The 20,822-nt window shown below is 36.5% G+C and overlaps 1 protein-coding gene across 2 annotated transcripts in view; it reads left to right on the top strand.

Moving 5' to 3' along the window:
* The window catches only part of LOC132683338 (uncharacterized), a 474,926-nt gene that overhangs the window by 294,973 nt on the left and 159,131 nt on the right, over positions 1–20,822 (top strand). For both annotated transcript variants that reach the window (XR_009612169.3, XM_078432189.2), the window contains exon 5: positions 20,009–20,205. Coding sequence is in view for 1 of the 2 variants with exons in the window: in XM_078432189.2 (XP_078288315.2) it covers positions 20,009–20,045 (37 nt within the window). In the remaining variant the exon portion in view is untranslated. The remainder of the gene's footprint in view (positions 1–20,008; positions 20,206–20,822) is intronic.

Here is a 20,822-nt window from a genome sequence, read left to right as displayed (position 1 = left end):
TTGTCTAGGGCCATCCACTGAAATTGTTGGAATTTAGTCAGTCATAGTCATCATCTGGTCAGAGCCAACTAAACTGCATGTTATTCTGATTGCACTCCTTCTCATTGAAGCGTGACATATGAAAGTTGCTTCATTACCAGTGGGTACTAGGTTACTACTTGGTTGCCAACTGAATCATGTTTATTCTTGTGGATATGTGTCATTTTCATTTATGGTCATATTCTTCAGGCTATATACATTTGATATCACTTAGTCAAATAATAACAACATAATTCCACTTTAGAAATAATTCATAGTGGGGTGCCTGGGTGGCTCAGTTGGTTAAGTGTCTGATTTCAGCTCAGGTCATGATCTCACAGTTCATGAATTTGAACCTTGTGTGGGGCTCTGTGCTGACAGCTAAGAGCCTGGAGCCTGCTTCCAGATTCTGTGTCTCCCTCTCTCTCTGCCCCTCCCCTGCTCATGCTCTGTCTCTCAAAATTGAATAAACACTTGAAAATATATTTTAAAAAATAAAGAATTCATAGGCACCTAAAATATCTAGCCTTAATATTTTGAGTGAATTTTGGGCACTACTAACAGGAGAAATAAAATATTGAGACATAAGACTCTTAAAGCTAATTTAAAGCTTGACAATTATGCTAAAAGAAATGCTGTTCTTTGATTTTTTCAATTAATGTGTTTATCAAGATCTTATTGTATGCACACACTTGGTAAGATATTCTTAGTTATAGTTCCAAAAACAGAGACTTGGTTTCTGCCTTCAAGAAGTTTGAATGAGGGGTGCCTGGGTTGTTCAGTTGGTTGAGCGACTGACTCCTGATTCCTGCTCAGGTCATGACCCCAGGGTTATGAGTTGAACTTTGCACTGAGTGCAGAGCCTGCTTTGTGTTTTTCCTCTCTCTGTTCCTCTCCTCTGCTCGCTCACTCTCTGTCTCTCTCTAAAAAGAAGTTTGCATGTTTTCAAAGAAAGCTAATATTACAATAACTGCCTAGTCATGAAGGAGTTCCTGTGGATTTTTGAGATTCACTTGAATATATAAAGATCAGAAAAGGAGAAATCAGTGTGGTGGACATAGAATTTAGATTGTTCTGATGATCAAGTTGGTGATGGAAGCACACAAAGCAAAAAGGCAAGACAACCTGGAGGGAGCACAAATAGGAGAGCAGAAATGTAGGATACAGGTATGATGATATTTTATAGAGCATAAAATGCGATTTGCATTTGGATACATCAAACTTAAGGTATTTTTTTCAAACGTAAGGTATTGATAGCTATCTAGAATCTTTGAAATATTAGTCAGTTTAACGTTTGCCCACAGAAGTCAATACTTTCATTTTTTGTTTTATTTTCTCAATTGGACTGTAAGCTTCTTGCCCACAGGGCGTATATTATTATATTCTGGAGCATATCATAACTTATGATGCATTGAACACTGGGGCATTCACATGATATATTTTTCAAAGAATGAGTGTTTAAATGGGCACATAATAAATGCTGGTCGTGGTGTGTGTGTGTGTGTGTGTGTGTGTGTGTGTGTGCGTGTGTGTGAGTGATTAAAAGCACCTCTGTCATTTTTTGCTAAAGATCTAAAAACTTTTTATATTGACAATGCCTGAAGTGAGTATGATGTAACTTTGTTACATTAGTGTAAAGATATGGTTATTGCTAAAATGAAAGAAATTGTAAGGATGAAATTGGAGGATCCCTGAGAATCGCTTTTTTCATCCTACCTCGTTATCATTTCTTCTTTTTGCTGCTTTTAAATTCACACCATTGAAATCATTCTTTTGGAAACTATAACAGATTTGTCTCCAGGAGGCTACCAAGTACATGCTATATATATTTGGAACTGTTATATATTATCTGGATCTAGAAATAGGTGCTGGAATACATTGCCATCACATTATTAACAGGGATGTTTTCATCGTATTTAGTTAAGTAACAACTTTGCAAACAGAGAGAAGAGTTTTGTTTTGAAAGAAAATGTTGAAGTACCGTTAAATGTCAGTAGGCAAGGAAAAAAGTTATTAATTCCAGGACTTAGGAAGGGTGTGCCATAAGTAACTAAGCATAAGGAAAGACACATCAAAACAGGTCTACCTGCATATTCAGTGTGTGTGTCTGTGTCTGTGTGTGTATGTGTGTACATATACACTGGTATGTGATATGCAAAAGTTTTGTCACCTATAAATAATTTAGCAAAGAACAAGAATAATAAATGAAATAGTAAATAAGAAATGAATGAATGAAATATAATGAATGAAATATAATGAATATAATGAATATATATTATATGTAATGAAATATAATGAATGAAACAAAAAATGAAATAATAAATAAATAATAAATAAGAAAAATAAATGAAATAATAAATAAATAAACACATGAAATAATAATACATAATTACTTTAAATAATTGATACTTCTATTCAATCTCAATATAAGAATCTTCTATTTTCTAATAAAGAGTACCTTGAGAGCTGGTACTCAATAAAATTAACCAAAAACCTGTTTCTGATAGACACATAGGTTTAATAAGACTGACATAAGCCATTTATCAATTATTTACATATGTCAAATACTGTGCCAAGTATTTATGTTCATATTTTTAATTTACTTCTAATTTATCATATTTATAATTTATTTCAAAGTAACTTATTTTGCTTAAGTGTAAAATTTATTTTATCTTCCTATGGCATTTTATAGATGAGGAAACTGTCACACAGAAGTGCAGGAGTCTCTGTAATGCGGTAGAATGGGGCCTATGAATTTAATTGCCCTGAATCCCAGATGCATATTGATGCAAGTCTGGAAGCAAAGGAGGAAGTGGGTGACTCCTAGGGTTGTTTTCTTTGTTAACGTTGAGGTTTTCCAGACCTAGTGGACTTCCAAATCAGGATACTGTCGAGCAAAATACAATCCGTGAAGTTACTGGAGTGAGCAGCAAGTAAGTGTTGCCACTTGAAGGATGAGAACCCAGGATGAGGCAAGACTTCTTGGAAGTGATCAGTAAACCTGTAAGTGTGGACCTAACTCACAGCATCCAAATCAGAGTTATTATAGCTTCAGGGCCTTATTTAAATAGTCACAAGAATATAATGTTGGATTCTTCTGAGCTCACCTAAAAGAAATGGACTAAATAGGAAAGTATTCATGAATGCGCAGTTGAATAATGATATGTTTTAACCATGGTTATGCATTTGTATTTTATTTATTTATTTTTATTAAATTTTTTAATGTTTGTTTTCTTTTTGAGAGAGAGAGAGAGAAAGAGAGAGACAAAGTGTGATCAGGAGAGGGGCAGAGAGAGAGGGAGACACAGAATCTGAAGCAGGCTCAAACCCACAAACTGTGAGATAATGACCTGAGCTGAAGTCAGACACCTAAATGACTGAGCCACCCAGGCACCCCATGTATTTGTATTTTTAAATCATCATGGATTTCTATGCAGTCCCAAGCAGAATAGTATAGTGATTAACATCATGAGCTCTTCTGTCTGTGCTTCATTTTGAATTCCAGATCTGTCACTTTCTAGCTGTGACCTAAGGTAAGTTATTTAATCTCTTTGTGCCTCAGTTTTCTCATCAAGGGTCAGTTTGAGGGTTAAATGAGTTAAGAACTTAAACACTTAGAACTGTACCTGACACATGATGAGCACTAAATATTGTTAGTCACTATTACTTTGGTTTTTATGTAGATACTCTTATGTGAGATAGATGGATACGTTGATTATATTAAATCACTGATTTTTGGCTGGGTGAAAAGGTGACATATCTAAGGAAGGACCAGGAAAAGGTTTTTCTCTATCTAAACCTCCCTGGATATTATAAGTCCTCTCTCTCCCAACTCCTACCCTGCCCCATGCCATGATCCTTATCCTCCATCCAGCAGAGAGTCATAAGTTCTAATTAGAGATCTTACTTGGAGGCCTTTCTAGCAAATGTGAATGGTACAGAGACAGAACAAGATTAGAAGCGTTGATTTAAGTAGGGCTGGATCATATGTTAGCTGCCTAAATAATAGTTTTTTCCACTCAGGTTTTTTACTTGCTTTATGAAACAAGCATTGAACCTTGCTGTGAAATGTAATCCTCAACAGTGAGTGTAATATCCACTTTAAGTGCCCTCAGTTTGAATCTCCAAGTGAGAAGCTGCTTACTTAGCAGCTCCAGAGGTAGAAAATGTATGTCTCTTGAAGAACAGGAATATTCTCTCCTCATTGGCAAGAGCTTCATATAACTGATTGTCTCCTTGTCTTTGACTTGCCTTTAATGATATGCAAAAATAGTGAATACACATATTTTTAAATATAATATGTCAGAGACATAAGTTACCAAGAGGTTGTAAGGAGCATAATCTCCTATAACTGGAGTAAGCCCCCATGAGATAGCAGTTACAGTATTCCTTTGTGATCACTTATTTTTTAACTTAGAGAAAAGTATTTTTTGCATTATCACAAAAGAAAACTGTGAATATGTTTGTAAAGTTCTAGCCCCTGGTAGTTGCGAATGTGACCTTATTTGAAAATAGGGCCTTTGCAGATAGGATCAAGTTAAGATGTGGTCATAGTGGGTTAGAGAGGCCACTAAATCCAAAGACTGGTGTTCTTCCAAGCAGAGGTGGGTTTGGACACAGACACACACACACACACACACACACACACACACAGGGAAGATGTATATGTGAAATGGAGGTAGAAATTGAAGGGTTGCAGCTAAAGCCAAAGATGCCAAGGATTTCCCACCACCAGTACAAGCTAGGAAGAGGCAAGAAAAGATTGTCCCCTGGAACCTTCAGAGACAACATGACCAGGCTGACATCTGGGTTTCAGAATTTTTGGTCTCTGGAACTGCTAGGGAATAAGTTTCTTGTGCTTTAAGCCATCAGCTTGTGGTGATTTGTTGTAGCAGACCCAGGAAACTAATAACAGTTTGCATCCTCCACGACACTCCAACCACAATGACCTTCTTTTAGATCCTCAAACACATGAAGTACTGTTGTGCCTTGAGGTGCACAGGCTGTTCCCTCTGCCTAAGGTATCCTTCCCCAGGTACCTCCATGACTGGCTTTTGCTTTTCATTGAGGAATTACACAGACCAGAGACCCTCCCTGAGGACCTAAGTTCAAGAAGCCATCATTTACTCTACACTGCATCAGTTTAATTCCTACATAGAAATTATTTTGGATATTTTTTTCTTTTTTTTTTTCTTTGTGTGTTTACTTAGCTTTTGTTCTTACACCATTAGAATATAAATTATATGAGAACAATTTTATGCATTTGTTTAGTACCCAGAATAGAGTCTGTAGAATGTAAGCACTCAATAGATATTCACTGAATGAATGAATGAATGAAGTCATAATTTTTTACCCCTTGAAACACAGTATTGTGATGTCATAGGACAAGGCCCTGGAATATATTCATTGTCTTAGTTTTATAAACAACTATTGTATAGCTATTACACATCTCTATGAGCATGACATTTATGGTATTTTATTTTTATTTTAGTCAGTAAATATAGGCTTGCAAAAAAATTATTTCATAGGTATTCTTTTACATCTGAATAACTAGCAGATATTGTCACTATGTCAGGAACTAAAAAGTACATTTTCTATTGTGTGGTTACTCTTATTTTTTCCAAGTTAGCTACTGACAAGAAAATAAGCTTTTAGTAAATTTTCCTTCTTTTATTTTTAATTAATAAAAAATTTAATGTGTATTTATTTTTGAGAGAGAGAGAGACAGAACCTGAGCAGGGGAGAGGCAGAGAAAGGAGACACAGAATCCAAAGCAGGTTCCAGGCTCTGAGCTGTCAGCACAGAGCCCAATACAGGGATTGAATCTACAAACTCTAAGATCATGACCTGAGCCAAAGTCAGACGCTTAACCTACTGAGCCACCCAGGTGCCCCATAAAATATCCTTCTTTTAGCCAACATATTCCTAGAGATAGTCGTCGATATATTCTGTAGTGTTCACTTGTCATGAATATAGAGTAAAATCTGATTTGCTCTTTCTTGATAACCTTAATGTAGTTAGGTATAATGTATGAATATGGAATAGTGTGCTTATGAACGAAGATGATGGGCTGGATGGACTGAGAGCTTCTCTAATTTCTTCTCCAGGCAATGTTTTTCAAAACTATTTCCAACTCTATTTATATATGTCAGATACGCTACGACTGCCTCTATTTGATAACTTTGGGTGAATTCTTGCTTACAGCAAGAATTTATAGAGTATGGTATTAACATCCTTCCTAGAATGTTCTGGGCATTTGAGATATTTTTAGTCTTGAAACGACCAATATAAGCTAGTGTCGTTAACTTTGACATTCATCAGAATTTGTGTGGGGATTATTTTAAAATGTAGTTAACTTAGAAACATGTGTTATTTTGTCATGTTGCAAGTTTGATTTACATGAATGAGTTAAGTATGTTAGTTCTTTTAAATGATACCTTGAGATCTTCCTCCAATATTTTCTTTTTTTTCTTTTAGGTTATTTTTTTGGGGGACACCTGGGTGGCTCAGTTGGTTAAGCTCAGGTGATGATCTCACTGCTGGTGAGGTCAAACCCCTCATTGGGCTCTCTGCTATCAGTGCAGAGCCTACTTCGGATTCTCTGTTCCCCTCTCTTTCTGCTCCCCACCCCCTCCTCACACATGTACGTGTACACACTTTCTCTCTCTTTCAAAAATAAATAAGCTTAAAAAAATTTCTTCTAAAAAATTAAAAAGTTTTTTTTTAGCTAAAAAATGGGCAGAAGACATGAACAGATATTTCACCAAAGCAGGCATCCAAATGGCCAACAGACACGTGAAGAGATGCTCAGCATCACTCATCATCAGGGAAATGCAAATCAAAACCACATGAGATATCATGTTCACCTGTCAGAATGGGTAAAATAGAAAACCCAAGAAACAAGTGTTAGTAAGGATGTGGAGAAAAAGGAACCTACTTGCACTATTGGCAGGAATGCCAACTGGTGCAGCCCCTATGGAAAAGAGTATGGAGGTTCCTCAAAAAATTAAAAGTAGTCAATGTAAGTAAGGCCTTTCAATTCTTCCTGCTTTGCCCAGATCTGCTGGTTGTCTTCTCAGTATTAGATTATAGCTCAAATATCACCTCCTCAGAAATACCAGTCTTTAACGTCTCATGTAAAATATTCCCCTTCACTGTCACTTTCTGTAACAGACAACTCTTCATCCTATTCATTTCTAACAATGCCCTGAGTTTTTTGACCCACTTTGCATAGCCACATGTTTCAGAGGACGGGGACTCCATCCCCACTAGTCTAAATCTTTTGGTATTAGATCTTTATAAATGTAACCCAGTAATTTTCAACCAGGACAGAGCCCCATACACAGAGATGTTGATACTATTATTTTGAGGTTAAAGACCATTTTTTCTAAATCAGTTATGGTATTTTGAGTACATTTTAAGTGATCTGGTACAGGAATGGTCACAGACTGCAATTTATTAAATGAAAAATGAAAGAAAAATTGCTTATGGGATTCTGAGAAACGCTCTTTGTCTTAAAAGGGGATGAAAGAAGATCTAAGTTCTCAACAATCAGCTGCATTTTATTGTGTAAGAATGTGAAGTACGGTACTATTGCAGCTTTCTTAGGCCTAGAAAGGTGAAAGCCTGAAGGATAAAAGCCAACATCGGGATGGCAGAGAAAAAAGACAGACAGAATCAGAATCCAAATGATATTGATGAGTTAGGTAACTCCCACACCACACCAACTCTAGGGGTTTTGTTTTCTTGTTTTTTGTTTGTTTGTTTTGTGTTTTAATGTGAGATAATAAATCCCGCTCTTACTTAAGCCATTTAAAGTTGGGCCTCGTATTTATTGCAGACCAAAGGACCTTAATTGATATGTTTTCTAGTTCATTACACAGTCCAGTTGTCTTAGTGCAGGCAGTAAAATCTGGAATTACCTTGCTTATTTGTGCATTTCTTTTTTTTTTTTTTCTTTCTTTCCCTACATTTTAAGAAAAAGAACATTGTTTTATATTCACTTCTGACCCAAGGCCTAGAATGTTGTTTGGCACATTGAATGAGTATGTAAAAATATATGATGAATACATTCAATCTATCAAATTTATTTCCTAAATCTCTAAAGGTAAGCTTTTCTGTGCTCATTTACTATCACAGCTTTAGTTTATTAATTTTTTCCAGAATGCTTTAATACTCTCTATTAAAATATGTTTTCCTACAGTCATGCTCACAAATTCATCTTCCACACTGCTATTAGAGCAGAAAATATCTTACCTGCTTAAAATCTATCTGTGGTGCCCTATTAACTCCAGAGGCAAATTAATATTCTATTGCATGTATACATCAGGCCTCCACCTACTTATCTGGAGCTTGTCTGCCTCTAGTTTGTACTACAATCATAACTAAGATTTCAAATCTCTTCCAACAAACCATATGTAGTAAGCAGAATTCTAAGATTGTTCATAAGATTTCTACTTCCCAGTGTCCACACTTTGTATAATACTTCCCTTTGAGTGTAGGTAGATCTAACTCAATCAGGCGAGCTCTTTTAAAAGAGGACGTGGAAGTAAGAGACAGAAGAATCTAGAGATAGACAAGGCTGCAGCAGATGCCCTCCTGGCCATAGGAGACTTCAGTCCCATAACCACAAGGAATTGAATTCAGCCAACAACCTGAATAAATTTGGAAGCAGACCCAAAACTCCAGAGAAGAACTCCATCCTAGCTGACATTTTGATTGCAACTTTGTGGGACACTAAACAGACAATTCAGCTAAGATATACCCAGAATTCTGACATACATAACTGTGAGATAATATATGGGTGTTTTTGTTTTTGTTTTGAGCTAAGTTTGTGGTAATATGTTTTGCAGCAGTAAAACACTAATACATCATACGTTCTCATTTCTCCTTACCTTTCATTCATTGTTCTCTTTAATTTCAGTTCATGTCTTCCTGATATTTATCCTTCCTTATTTATCCTTCAAGATCCAATTCATCCATTACTTCATTTAGAAATCCTTCCTCTGCAAAAGACCTTTCTCCCAATGCTCGCTTCTTTTGCCATGCCTCGTTCTCCCCTTCCATGGTTTCTGTTGTTCTAACATTTCCTCTCTCGCATGTCTAGAAAAATAGCGCTCTCATTTTGAACTGAAGCTATAACCTCCTCTCTTGGCAAAACCAATGCCATACTGGAACCAGGTTATCAGGAGTATCCTAATAAAAACACACCCCAGGTATGCTGAAGATACTTGATTGATTCAACAGCAATGCCTCAAGTTTTTGTGAGGGTGTGACAGCAGTGTTACTGTTACTCAGATTTCCCTCCACATTAACCATCAGCAGACTAATGGACACAGAAGATGACTGAGTCCACATATGACTGAGTCCACAGATGACAATGGACATAGAAGAATGTAACAAAATTTTAGGAACTGACTTGTGTTTTACAAAATATAATAATAACATCTGTATTGCCTTTGCCTCTTCTCTCTGAAATCATTCTAAAACAATGACAATTACAAGAAAGCATTAAGAAACACAGCTCCATCTTTGGTGAAACTACAAACTATCTATAACCTTAAAAAATACATGAAGAATGGCTACCAAATCCAGTGGCAATAATAATATGATCCAAGAAAACGTTGAGAAAAGAAACTTACAGCTGTACCATCAGGTAATGCTGGCATAGAGAAGTCTCCAGTGTAGGTGGTCACCTGAGGAATAAAATATCATTAACAATTGCATTTTTATATGGTAGGATGAGCTGTGGGAACTTCTCTAGACTTTGTTTATCATCACAGAGAAATAAAGAGATGTTTGAAGAAGAAAGCACACAAATATGGCAAAAGTACAGAAAGCAATCTGCCAGGGAGACCAGATAAAGGAAAGCCTTTCAACTGTAAGCAGCCCTGAGACTGCTGATTTGTTTCAGTTGGAGAAGTAAACACTAAATAACCACTCTCTGTTTCTGTATATTTCTATGTGTACACATGTGTTGGTGTAAATCATAATCACACACACACACACACGAGACTCAAAACCTTGTGTCATAAGAAATTTCTCCATAAGCCAGGAAGACATCCTGGTAATCTATAAACTTTTCACTCCTATAACACAGAAACCTACTACCAAGAGATGGTAGTATAGACAGAAGTCACCTTACTCACAGTTAATTTTAAAATATTCAATTAAGCATCCACAGATATTTCTACAAATTAAAAATTATGGAACAGACAAAAATTCAAGTGGCAAATTAGGAAGACCTAAGCAGAATAATGTCACCTTGGAGAAAATACAAAAATTTGACCAAACTATATGGAAAATATACAATTGAAAGTAAGAGCTCAAAGCAGAGAAATAAGAGAATGAGGAAGACATTGGATACACACATACCTACAATATACAAACATATATACATACACCTATACATCTAAAGAGACAAGAATAAGAGGGGTGCCTGGGTGACTCAGTCGGTTGAGCGTCTGACTTTGGCTCAGGTCGTGATCTCACAGTTCATGGGTTCGAGCCCCATGTCGGGCTCTGTGCTGACAGCTCAGAGCCTGGAGCCTGCTTTGGATTCTGTGTCTCCCTCTCTCTATGCCCCTCCCCCATTCATGCTCTCCCTCTCTCTCTCTCTCTCTCTCTCTCTCTCTCTCTCTCTCAAAAATAAATAAACATTAAAACAATTTAAAGAGACAAGAATAAGAGAAAACTGAATCTTCACAGAAAATATCTAAGGGAAAGAAATAGATTCTGCTGGAAAGAAAGTGAAAAGTCAGACTGGGAAAATGAAGCAAAATGGAATTAAAAAGAGAATTAAAAGAATTACAGAGCAATGGTTGATAAATAAGAAACTCAAAGCCTATCATCATTATATCACCAAAACAGATGTAATTGGTATCCTTGAGTAATAAAACTGAAAGATTAAAAACCCTTGAGAAAGTCGGGATAGAAGGAACATACTTAAAGATCATAAAGGCCATTTATGAAAAGCCCACAGCTAACATCATCCTCAACGGGGAAAAACTGAGAGCTTTTTCCCTGAGATCAGGAACACGACAGGGATGCCCACTGTCACCGCTGCTGTTTAATATAGTGCTGGAAATTCTAGCATCAGCAATCAGACAACAAAAGGAAATCAAAGGCATCAAAATTGGCAAAGATGAAGTCAAGCTTTCGCTTTTTGCAGATGACATGATATCATACATGGAAAATCCGATAGACTCCACCAAAAGTCTGCTAGAACTGATACATGAATTCAGCAAAGTTGCAGGATACAAAATCAATGTGCAGAAATCAGTTGCATTCTTATACACTAACAATGAAGCAACAGAAAGACAAATGAAGAAACTGATCCCATTCACAATTGCACCAAGAAGCATAAAATACCTAGGAATAAATCTAACCAAAGATGTAAAAGATCTGTATGCTGAAAACTATAGAAAGCTTATGCAGGTAATTGAAGAAGATATAAAGAGATGGAAAGACATTCCCTGCTCATGGATTGGAAGAATAAATATTGTCAAAATGTCAATACTACCCAAAGCTATCTACACATTCAATGCAATCCCAATCAAAATTGCACCAGCATTCTTCTCGAAACTAGAACAAGCAATCCTAAAATTCATATGGAACCACAAAAGGCCCCGAATAGCCAAAGTAATTTTGAAGAAGAAGACCAAAGCAGGAGGCATCACAATCCCAGACTTTAGCCTCTACTACAAAGCTGTCATCATCAAGACAGCATGGTATTGGCATAAAAACAGACACATAGACCAATGGAATAGAATAGAAACCCCAGAACTAGACCCACAAACGTATGGCCAACTCATCTTTGACAAAGCAGGAAAGAACATCCAATGGAAAAAAGACAGTCTCTTTAACAAATGGTGCTGGGAGAACTGGACAGCAACATGCAGAAGGTTGAAACTAGACCACTTTCTCACACCATTCACAAAAATAAACTCAAAATGGATAAAGGACCTGAATGTGAGACAGGAAACCATCAAAACCTTAGAGGAGAAAGCAGGAAAAGACCTCTCTGACCTCAGCCGTAGCAATCTCTTACTCGGCACATCCCCAAAGGCAAGGGAATTAAAAGCAAAAGTGAATTACTGGGACCTTATGAAGATAAAAAGCTTCTGCACAGCAAAGGAAACAACCAACAAAACTAAAAGGCAACCAACGGAATGGGAAAAGATATTTGCAAATGACACATCGGACAAAGGGCTAGTATCCAAAATCTATAAAGAGCTCACCAAACTCCACACCCGAAAAACAAATAACCCAGTGAAGAAATGGGCAGAAAACATGAATAGACACTTCTCTAAAGAAGACATCCGGATGGCCAACAGGCACATGAAAAGATGTTCAACGTCGCTCCTTATCAGGGAAATACAAATCAAAACCACACTCAGATACCACCTCACGCCAGTCAGAGTGGCCAAAATGAAGAAATCAGGAGACTATAGATGCTGGAGAGGATGTGGAGAAACAGGAACCCTCTTGCACTGTTGGTGGGAATGCAAATTGGTGCAGCCGCTCTGGAAAGCAGTGTGGAGGTTCCTCAGAAAATTAAAAATAGACCTACCCTATGACCCAGCAATAGCACTGCTAGGAATTTATCCAAGGGATACAGGAGTACTGATGCATAGGGGCACCTGTACCCCAATGTTTATAGCGGCACTCTCAACAATAGCCAAATTATGGAAAGAGCCTAAATGTCCATCAACTGATGAATGGATAAAGAAATTGTGGTTTATATACACAATGGAATACTACGTGGCAATGAGAAAAAATGAAATATGGCCTTTTGTAGCAACATGGATGGAACTGGAGAGTGTGATGCTAAGTGAAATAAGCCATACAGAGAAAGACAGATACCATATGGTTTCACTCTTATGTGGATCCTGAGAAACATAACAGAAACCCATGGGGGAGGGGAAGGAAAAAAAAAAAAAAAAAAGAGGTTAGAGTGGGAGAGAGCCAAAGCATTAGAGACTGTTAAAAACTGAGAACAAACTGAGGGTTGATGGGGGGTGGGAGGGAGGGCAGGGTGGGTGATGGGTATTGAGGAGGGCACTTTTTGGGATGAGCACTGGGTGTTGTATGGAAACCAATTTGACAGTAAATTTCATATATTAAAAAATAAAAATAAAAAAAAAAAACTGAAAGATTAAAATTTCAATGTATAATTCAAAGAGTTTGTATAACTTTAAGTATTGATAAGAAAAATGTTAATGCATATATTGAATGAGAAAACGATGTCTCAGGTGAAACTGCAGCAATGCCTATTATATTCCCTGGAGTTAGAAGTTAAAATATAATCCTTCAGGCTTTGAGGCAAAAGGATAAAGATGCCTAGAGTGGGTAAAGAACAGAAGGCCTCACAGATCCCCAGCTCTTTTTAATTTCTCAAGCAAAGAGGAACCTGAATATTTTATACTCAGTCAAAATTTCATTCCTGATACACAATTTCAAACACCTAACAACATAGGGATATATTCTTCATGAGTTCTGGGGAAGAAATTTCTAGGTGACAAAATTGACCAATATAGTAGTGAGTATAGAGAGAAAGGCAAATGATTGGCAATTTAATTGCAGGACTAAAATTAATCCAATTGTGGAAATTATAGTTACAAACAGACTACCATAAACCATTCCAAGATAGAGAACACCATTGCTATTATCAAACCATCACTATTATCAAAAGTAAGTGGGAGCAGGGCATCTGGGTGGCTCAGTCGGTTGAATGTCCGACTTCAGCTCAGGTCATGATCTCACAATTCATGGGTTTGAGCCCCACATCAGGCTCTTTGCTGTCAGTGCAGATCCCACTTTGAACCCTCTGTCCCCCTCTGTCTCTGTCCCGCCCTCTTGAAAATAAATAAACATTTTTTAAAAAGTAAGTGAGAGATAAGGGAGTAAGAAGTATTATAACTATGATAATGTCTTCTGGTTTTATAGCTGAGTCAAAAGATGTTTTTGAATCTGAAAAAAATCAAGGAATGAATGTAATGTGTTAATCTTGTTTAAATGTTTATTTATTTATCAAGAGAGAGAGAGAGAGCGCATGAGCAGGGAAGGGGCAGAGAGAGAGAGAGGGAGAAAGAGAATATCAGGCAAGTTCCATGCCCAGTGCAGAGCCTGATGAGGGGCTCGATCTCATAGCCATGAGATCATGACCTGAACTGAAATCAAGAGTCAGATGCTCAACCAACTGAGCCACCCAGGACACCCTATTAAGGTAATTTTTAAAAAAATGTCTGGATGCCAAGGTAAAATCAAACAAGATGCTGTGAGATATGTTTAAAACTAAGTGATAGAGAAAGTAAGAGTCAAAAAATTTAAAAAAGCATCAAATAGAGCAACAATCACAAAAAATCGCCACAGATATGCTGTTAATATGTTGATTCAAGGAAAATGCATCATAATAATAAGAATTTCAGTTCAGGAGATTTTGTAGTCACATATAACAATGTATAAGTAAATATAACAACAAAATTCATGAAATAAAAACTGCAAGGAAATTTTCAGTAGCATTTTGGGAGTAGGATATTCTAATTAATTTATCTCTTTTGCTGGTGACATTTCAAGTAGATCAAAAATAAATACAGCTATAGCAGTCCAAAATTATGTAATATATAAAGTATATCCAATTGCTATATATCTTCTGAAATACACCTCAGATATTTATAGAGAATCATTTTCCTAGGAAATTGAGGTTCCTAACCCAAGGTTTTCAGTAAATACCCAGAAATGTAGGCATGGGATGTTATCAGTTATATGCACATGATAAGCAGAGATATTCAAATCACAGTCACCAGGAGTTTGAAGGATTCAAGAAATTATAAAATCCTACTTGGGAAGTTAGGGAGGAAATATTTCTGAAGGACCTCACAATGTCCTCACTTTGAGCAGGCAGTATTATAAGCAACCTGCTCTTCCAACAGAAGGTATTGCTTCATGTGGACATGAGTAGATGAATTGCCTCCTTTGTTGGGGTCTCTTAGTCAATCTGGTCACTTTCTCCTTATGAAATCTATGCAATTATGTATCTTTTAATATAATTCCAAATAACTAAAAGAAATATTTATATCAACAGTTCAAAGATGATTGAATCAATATTAAGAAATCAATAACCACAATTTACTATAATATTAGAGAAAAGGTTTTATTCATTTATACTGAAAATTAATTTGATCAAAGGCTATGTTCATACTAGATAAGATTCCTAAAGGATGTACTTTCTTAATATGTTATATAAAGGGAATTCTTCCTTATATGTGTATATTTTCATGTGTATATGAGTGACATATATGTTATATGTAAACATTTGTAAGTGTATACATATGTGTGTCTTTTATGAGATAAAAGAGAATTTGTATTAAAGTTGAGAATAAGGAAATTGTCTACCATCACTCGTATTTAATATTTTTGTTAATGTAATAGTTACTGGAATTTACATGATAAAGAAATGAAGTATAAAAAATCGGAATGGAGGAGACAAAGTTGAAATCATTTATAATGATGCAGCAGAATATCTACAAAAGTCAAAAGAACCACATAAAAAATTATCACAAGCAGTAAGAGATTTCAGTGAGGTGGTTGTGGGTAAATCAATATGCCAAAATAATACATCTATTATAATTATACATATTAATGTTATTATATATATTATTTTTGAGAGAGAGAGAGAGCATGAGTCGGGGAGGGGCAGAGAGAGAGGGAGACACAGAAGCCAAAGCAGGCTCCGGGCTCCTAGCTGTCAGCACAGAGCCCGATGCAGGGCTCGAGCTCACGAACTGTGAGATCATGCCCTGAGCTGAAGTTGGACACTCAACCTACTGAGCCACCCAGGCGCCCCTATAATTATATATATTGCATCCATAAAAAGTTTATTAGAAAGGATAATGAAGTAATGTTTTATTTACAGTAGTCACACAATCGTGCCTGTGAATAATCTAAACAAGAAATGTAGCAGCTTTTTGTGAAGAGATATTCATAATGTTACTAAAGGATCCAAAATGAAACTTGAATTATTAGAAAGGAATGCCTTCTTGTTGGATAGAGAGACTTAATATTAGAAGAATCTCAGGGCACCTGGGTGGCTCAGTCAGTTAAACATTTGACTCTTGATTTTGGCTCAGGTCATGATCTCACAGTTCATGGGATCCAGCCCCATGTTGGGTTCCGTGCTGACAGCACAGAGCCTGCTTGGGATTCTCTCTTCTCTTTCTGTCTCAAAATAAGTAAATAAACATTTAAAAAATATATATTTTTTAAAAAAGAAGAAGAAGAATTTCAACAAATCCTAAATCGATATGCAAGGATGATTCCTGTAGTATACCAACAGGAAATGTTTCATTAGTGCTAGAAAAACTGATTCTAAAATTCATGTGGATAAAAAAATGTTAAAAATTAGCTAAGAAATTTTTGGAAAGTAAGAGTAACCAGGTGAACTTTAATACCTAACAATACTCAAGTATATTATGAAACATTATAAATCTTAATATAGTAGTGATTCATAAATAGAATACTAACAAGAAAGAGTCCAGATATAAATACAAATATGTATGGGGATTTAGTACATCATAAAAATGGAATTTTTTTATCAGTGGAGAAAATGTAGATTAATAATGGTGCTGGGGCAATTGGTCAGGCACATTAAAAAATAAATTTGTACAGCAACCTCGTTTCTTATCATCAATTTTGTTGAAGCAAATTTTCAGTTGAAGCAAATAATTAAATTAGGAATATGGAAGACGGGGAGAAGGAAGAGAGGAAGAGAAAGAAAAACACTATAAAATTATTAGAAGAAAATTTGGTTTTCTTTTTTTTTATATTTTAACAACAATTTTGAGATGGAAAAGATCTCTGTAAATATTATATAAAAAACACAAGAACTGAGACCACCTGCCTCATTATAATTAACTGTTAGGATTGAGAACTATGACCACGTGTGTCAACATGAATTTACCTGTTCCATGAAAGTCTCACTCAAGAAGATAAGACTAAAAACCGATAAATAACTTCACTGTTTGCTGTTGGAAATTCTTGCAAATCAGTTCATCTGGGCAAGCAGTTTACTCGCCTAGATGAACACCTTATTTAGTCAGGCAATAGTTTGCTCACCAAGATCTGCTTCACCATTCTCTTGCTTTGCTGTATACCACTTTAAACTTGGCCCAGTTCTGACCACTTCACCTCCTTGAAAAACATGCCTTAAGTCATTTGAGCGTAGACCCAAAACACCTTCTGAATATCGTTTCCTGACCTCCTCCTTTTGAGATACCACTAAGGATTCTCAAGGTAGTGTTTTCCTTTTCTATAGTAAGCTTATTAAATTCAGCTTTGTTTGATCAGGAAGTTTTTCTGCTATTCCATTGTAGATAGTAGAAGATCCAAAGCCATTTATTTTTTTAAATTTTTTTAAATGTTTTTATTTGATTTTTGAGAGAGACAGACAGACAGAATGTGAGCAGGGGAAGTGCAGAGAGAGAGGGAGACACAGAATTCAAAGCAGGCTCCAGGCTCCGAGCTATCAGCACAGAGCCTGACACAGGGCTCGAACTCATGAATGGTGAGATCATGACCTGAGCCAATGTCAGACGCTTAACCAACCAAGCCACCCAGGCACCCCTATTACAATTTTAAATGTACATTGGCTTTGACTAAGGAATTCTACTTCCAGGAATCTATCTTCCAGATGTATTCCCATAAGTGAAAAAAAAAAAAAAAAATATATATATATATATATATATATAGGTTATTTCTGGAAATAACAAAGGATTAAACCTTTAAAATATCCATTATATGGTATAATAAAAAGTGACATATTTGAAAGCAGCTATTGTAAATATGCACTAGACTTGTACTAATGCCCAAGTTATGTTAAATTAAAAAAAATATTGCACAGGAGTATGATTTTTATGCTATGACTTTAACAAGAAAGCATATAAATACGGTATTCAAAAGATCTCTGTAAAAGCTGTTGCTACTGAAATTAATTAAATGGTTTAGAGGCAGCAGTACCTTCCACTGCAAACTCTTTTGAACTCTTTGTCTGGAAATACGCATTTATTATTAACCCTGCCTTCATCCCAATGAAATTGAGAAAGGGAGCTTGTGTCACTACAAATTGTAAGGCACTGGAACTTTGAGTAGTATCACCTCAGAACCTTAATGGAATATGATACACTTAAAGGGGGATAAGAGATCCTTTTTCTTCTTCTGCATGGTGGACAGTGGGCACAGGCACACTGAGTGTGTAGAGAAGGGAGGCTCCTCCCACCTAGGGCATTCACAGGAGGGTGTCAGTACCCAGATGGAGACTAATGGACTAATATGGCTGGACGCACTGGTAGCTTTAGGTAGGGAGCCAAAAACTTATCAGTGGATAACACAAAAGAGATCTCAGCAGGAAAATCGTGGGAAGGTGAATTCACCTTGATGCTATCAAGACTGTTTACAAGCATGTGTGGAATCCCTCTATAACCTTACCTCTGGGTAACTCCGGCAATTGGGGAAGACTTGGCAGGAAACTGGAAGTTTCGCAAAAGCAAGTTGAAGTATGGTATTAATGCTTATGCTACTTGAGCATTAGTGTGTGGTCAGGGCATAGAGGATCATGGTAAGACACATAGAATAACAAATTATAATTACTTCATAGTAGCTTTTAGCAATAAAAAATGTATGTCAGAATTACCCAGGAGCTCATGTTTGGGGCCAAGTCCTCGGATATTAAGGTATTTTAATACAATTAATAAAACATGGCTCCTACAGGCAAAAGAAACACAAGATAAATTAAGCATATTATTTGCTCAGGACTGAGTTCCACACAAGTATTTCTGAATAGCTCCCCTTCACTGAGGAAGGAATGGCTACTAGTGGGAGCGATAGGAAAAAAACAGATGGCATTTAAATATTTCATCAGTTCCCCACTCCATCCTATTTACTCAACTTTATTTTACTTTTATCTTCGCTATTCCACCAACCCCAATGCTCCTTGCTTCAGTCAGACTATTCTTCTGAGTCCTTGTTCAAAGTCATTATGCCCTAGGAGCGTGGCTGCCCAGAGCCGCTGGAGCCCTTCTCCCCAGGAAGTGCCGTTTGCTGAAGGCCCAGAATAACCAGCTGGAAGAGTGTCTTCAAAGCTGCCCAGCACCAAAGGAACAGCACGTTCCTCCACTGCCTTCGTGGTCCCTTTGCACCTCAAGTCTGAATAATGTTCGGGCTTAAAACAAACAGTACCTTAGGAGGATTATTAGTCTGGAAAATCAAACAATAACCAACTTGAAATTAATTAATTCCCTATCAGTTAAACACTACATTAAGGTTGAAGTATAACGCAAAGAATTGGATGGAGTAACAGTTTCAGCCCATAGTTAGTTTTGTTTTTCTAGATTACTTTAGCATTTATTGCCTTTACCCCTCTTGAAATGAAAGACAAACAAGTGCTTTTAATTTTTTGTTATTTTGTATCTGCTCAATATGTGTTTGTGACTTATTTCAAATGCCAGTTTTCTGTGGAAACCTGAAAACCTTTTGAAATAACAAGATTAAAATTTTCTATTAAATTTCTAAAATGCCTGAATTTCTATTAATAACAAGATTAATTTTTTTTCTACTAAAATGCTTTTATGCAGGAAGTAGAAGGAGAATAATACAGTAAAACTTTGGTTTGTGAGCATAATTCATTCTGGAAACATGCTTATAATCCAAAGCACTCATATATCAAAGCAAATTTCAAGAACCATTGGCTCAGTTGTGATCATGTGATATTTGGCATCACGTATTACTCATATTGTAAGACATCTCTCATTTATCAAGTTAAACTTAATTAGAAATGTTTGCTCATCTTGTGGAACACTCACATAACAAATTACTCTCAATCCAAGGTTTTACTGTACATCTTACTGATAAATTCTGATCTAATCAATGATTTATGAAGTGGTCTCCATTCATTATAGACACTACATTAACTGTGGATCTATGTCCTGATTTGAAGCACAAATCCCTTGAAATGGGCTGAATTGTGTCCCTGAGAATTCATCACCTGGAACCTCAGAACTTGACCTTTTTTGGAAATGAGAAGGCCTTGTGAAGACCTACTGGCAGGAAGTCCATGTGAACATGGAGGCACAGATTGGAGGGAGATGTATATAAGACAGGGAATACAAGCAACCACGACGTTCAAGGACAGAGGTATGAGATAGTTTCTGTCTCACAGTCTTCAGAAAAAACCAGCCCTGTCAACACCTCAAATTCAGACTTCTAGCGTCCAGAATTGTGAGAGAGTAAATTTCTGTTGTAAGTGACCTGATTGTAGTACTTTGTTACAGCAGCCCTGAGAAACTAATACAGATTTTGGTACTATGGAGCTAGGTGCTGCTGTAGCAAAATACCTAAAACTGTGGAAGTGGCTTTAGATTTGGGTAATGGGTAATGGAGCTTCATAGAAAAAGCCCACATTGTCTTGAGGGCAATGGTACAAGTATGGATGTTAAAAGTGATTCTGGTGAAGGCACAGATGAAAGTGGACAGAACGGTAAAGAAAGTTTCTATTATCTTAGAGAATACATGAACAGAATGCTGGTAGAAATATGAATGTTGCAGGTGCTTTAGTGAGTTTTCAGAAACAAATGAGAAGCATGTCAGTGGACAATGAAGGGAAGGTGATTCTTGATTCTTATTATCAAGTGGCAGAAAGCTTCGTTGAATTGTATCCTAGTGTTGGGTGGAAAGTAGAACTGGTGAACAATGACCTTGGATACTTAGCTGAGATTTCTAAGCAAAATATGGAAAGTGTGGCTTCATGTCTT

This window comes from Panthera onca, chromosome C2 (assembly GCF_046562875.1).
Source record: "Panthera onca isolate mPanOnc1 chromosome C2, mPanOnc1 haplotype 2, whole genome shotgun sequence".
Lineage (NCBI taxonomy): Eukaryota > Metazoa > Chordata > Mammalia > Carnivora > Felidae > Panthera > Panthera onca.
The sequence above is the reverse complement of the archived record's forward strand: the minus strand, read 5'-3'. Positions and strand labels throughout refer to the sequence as shown.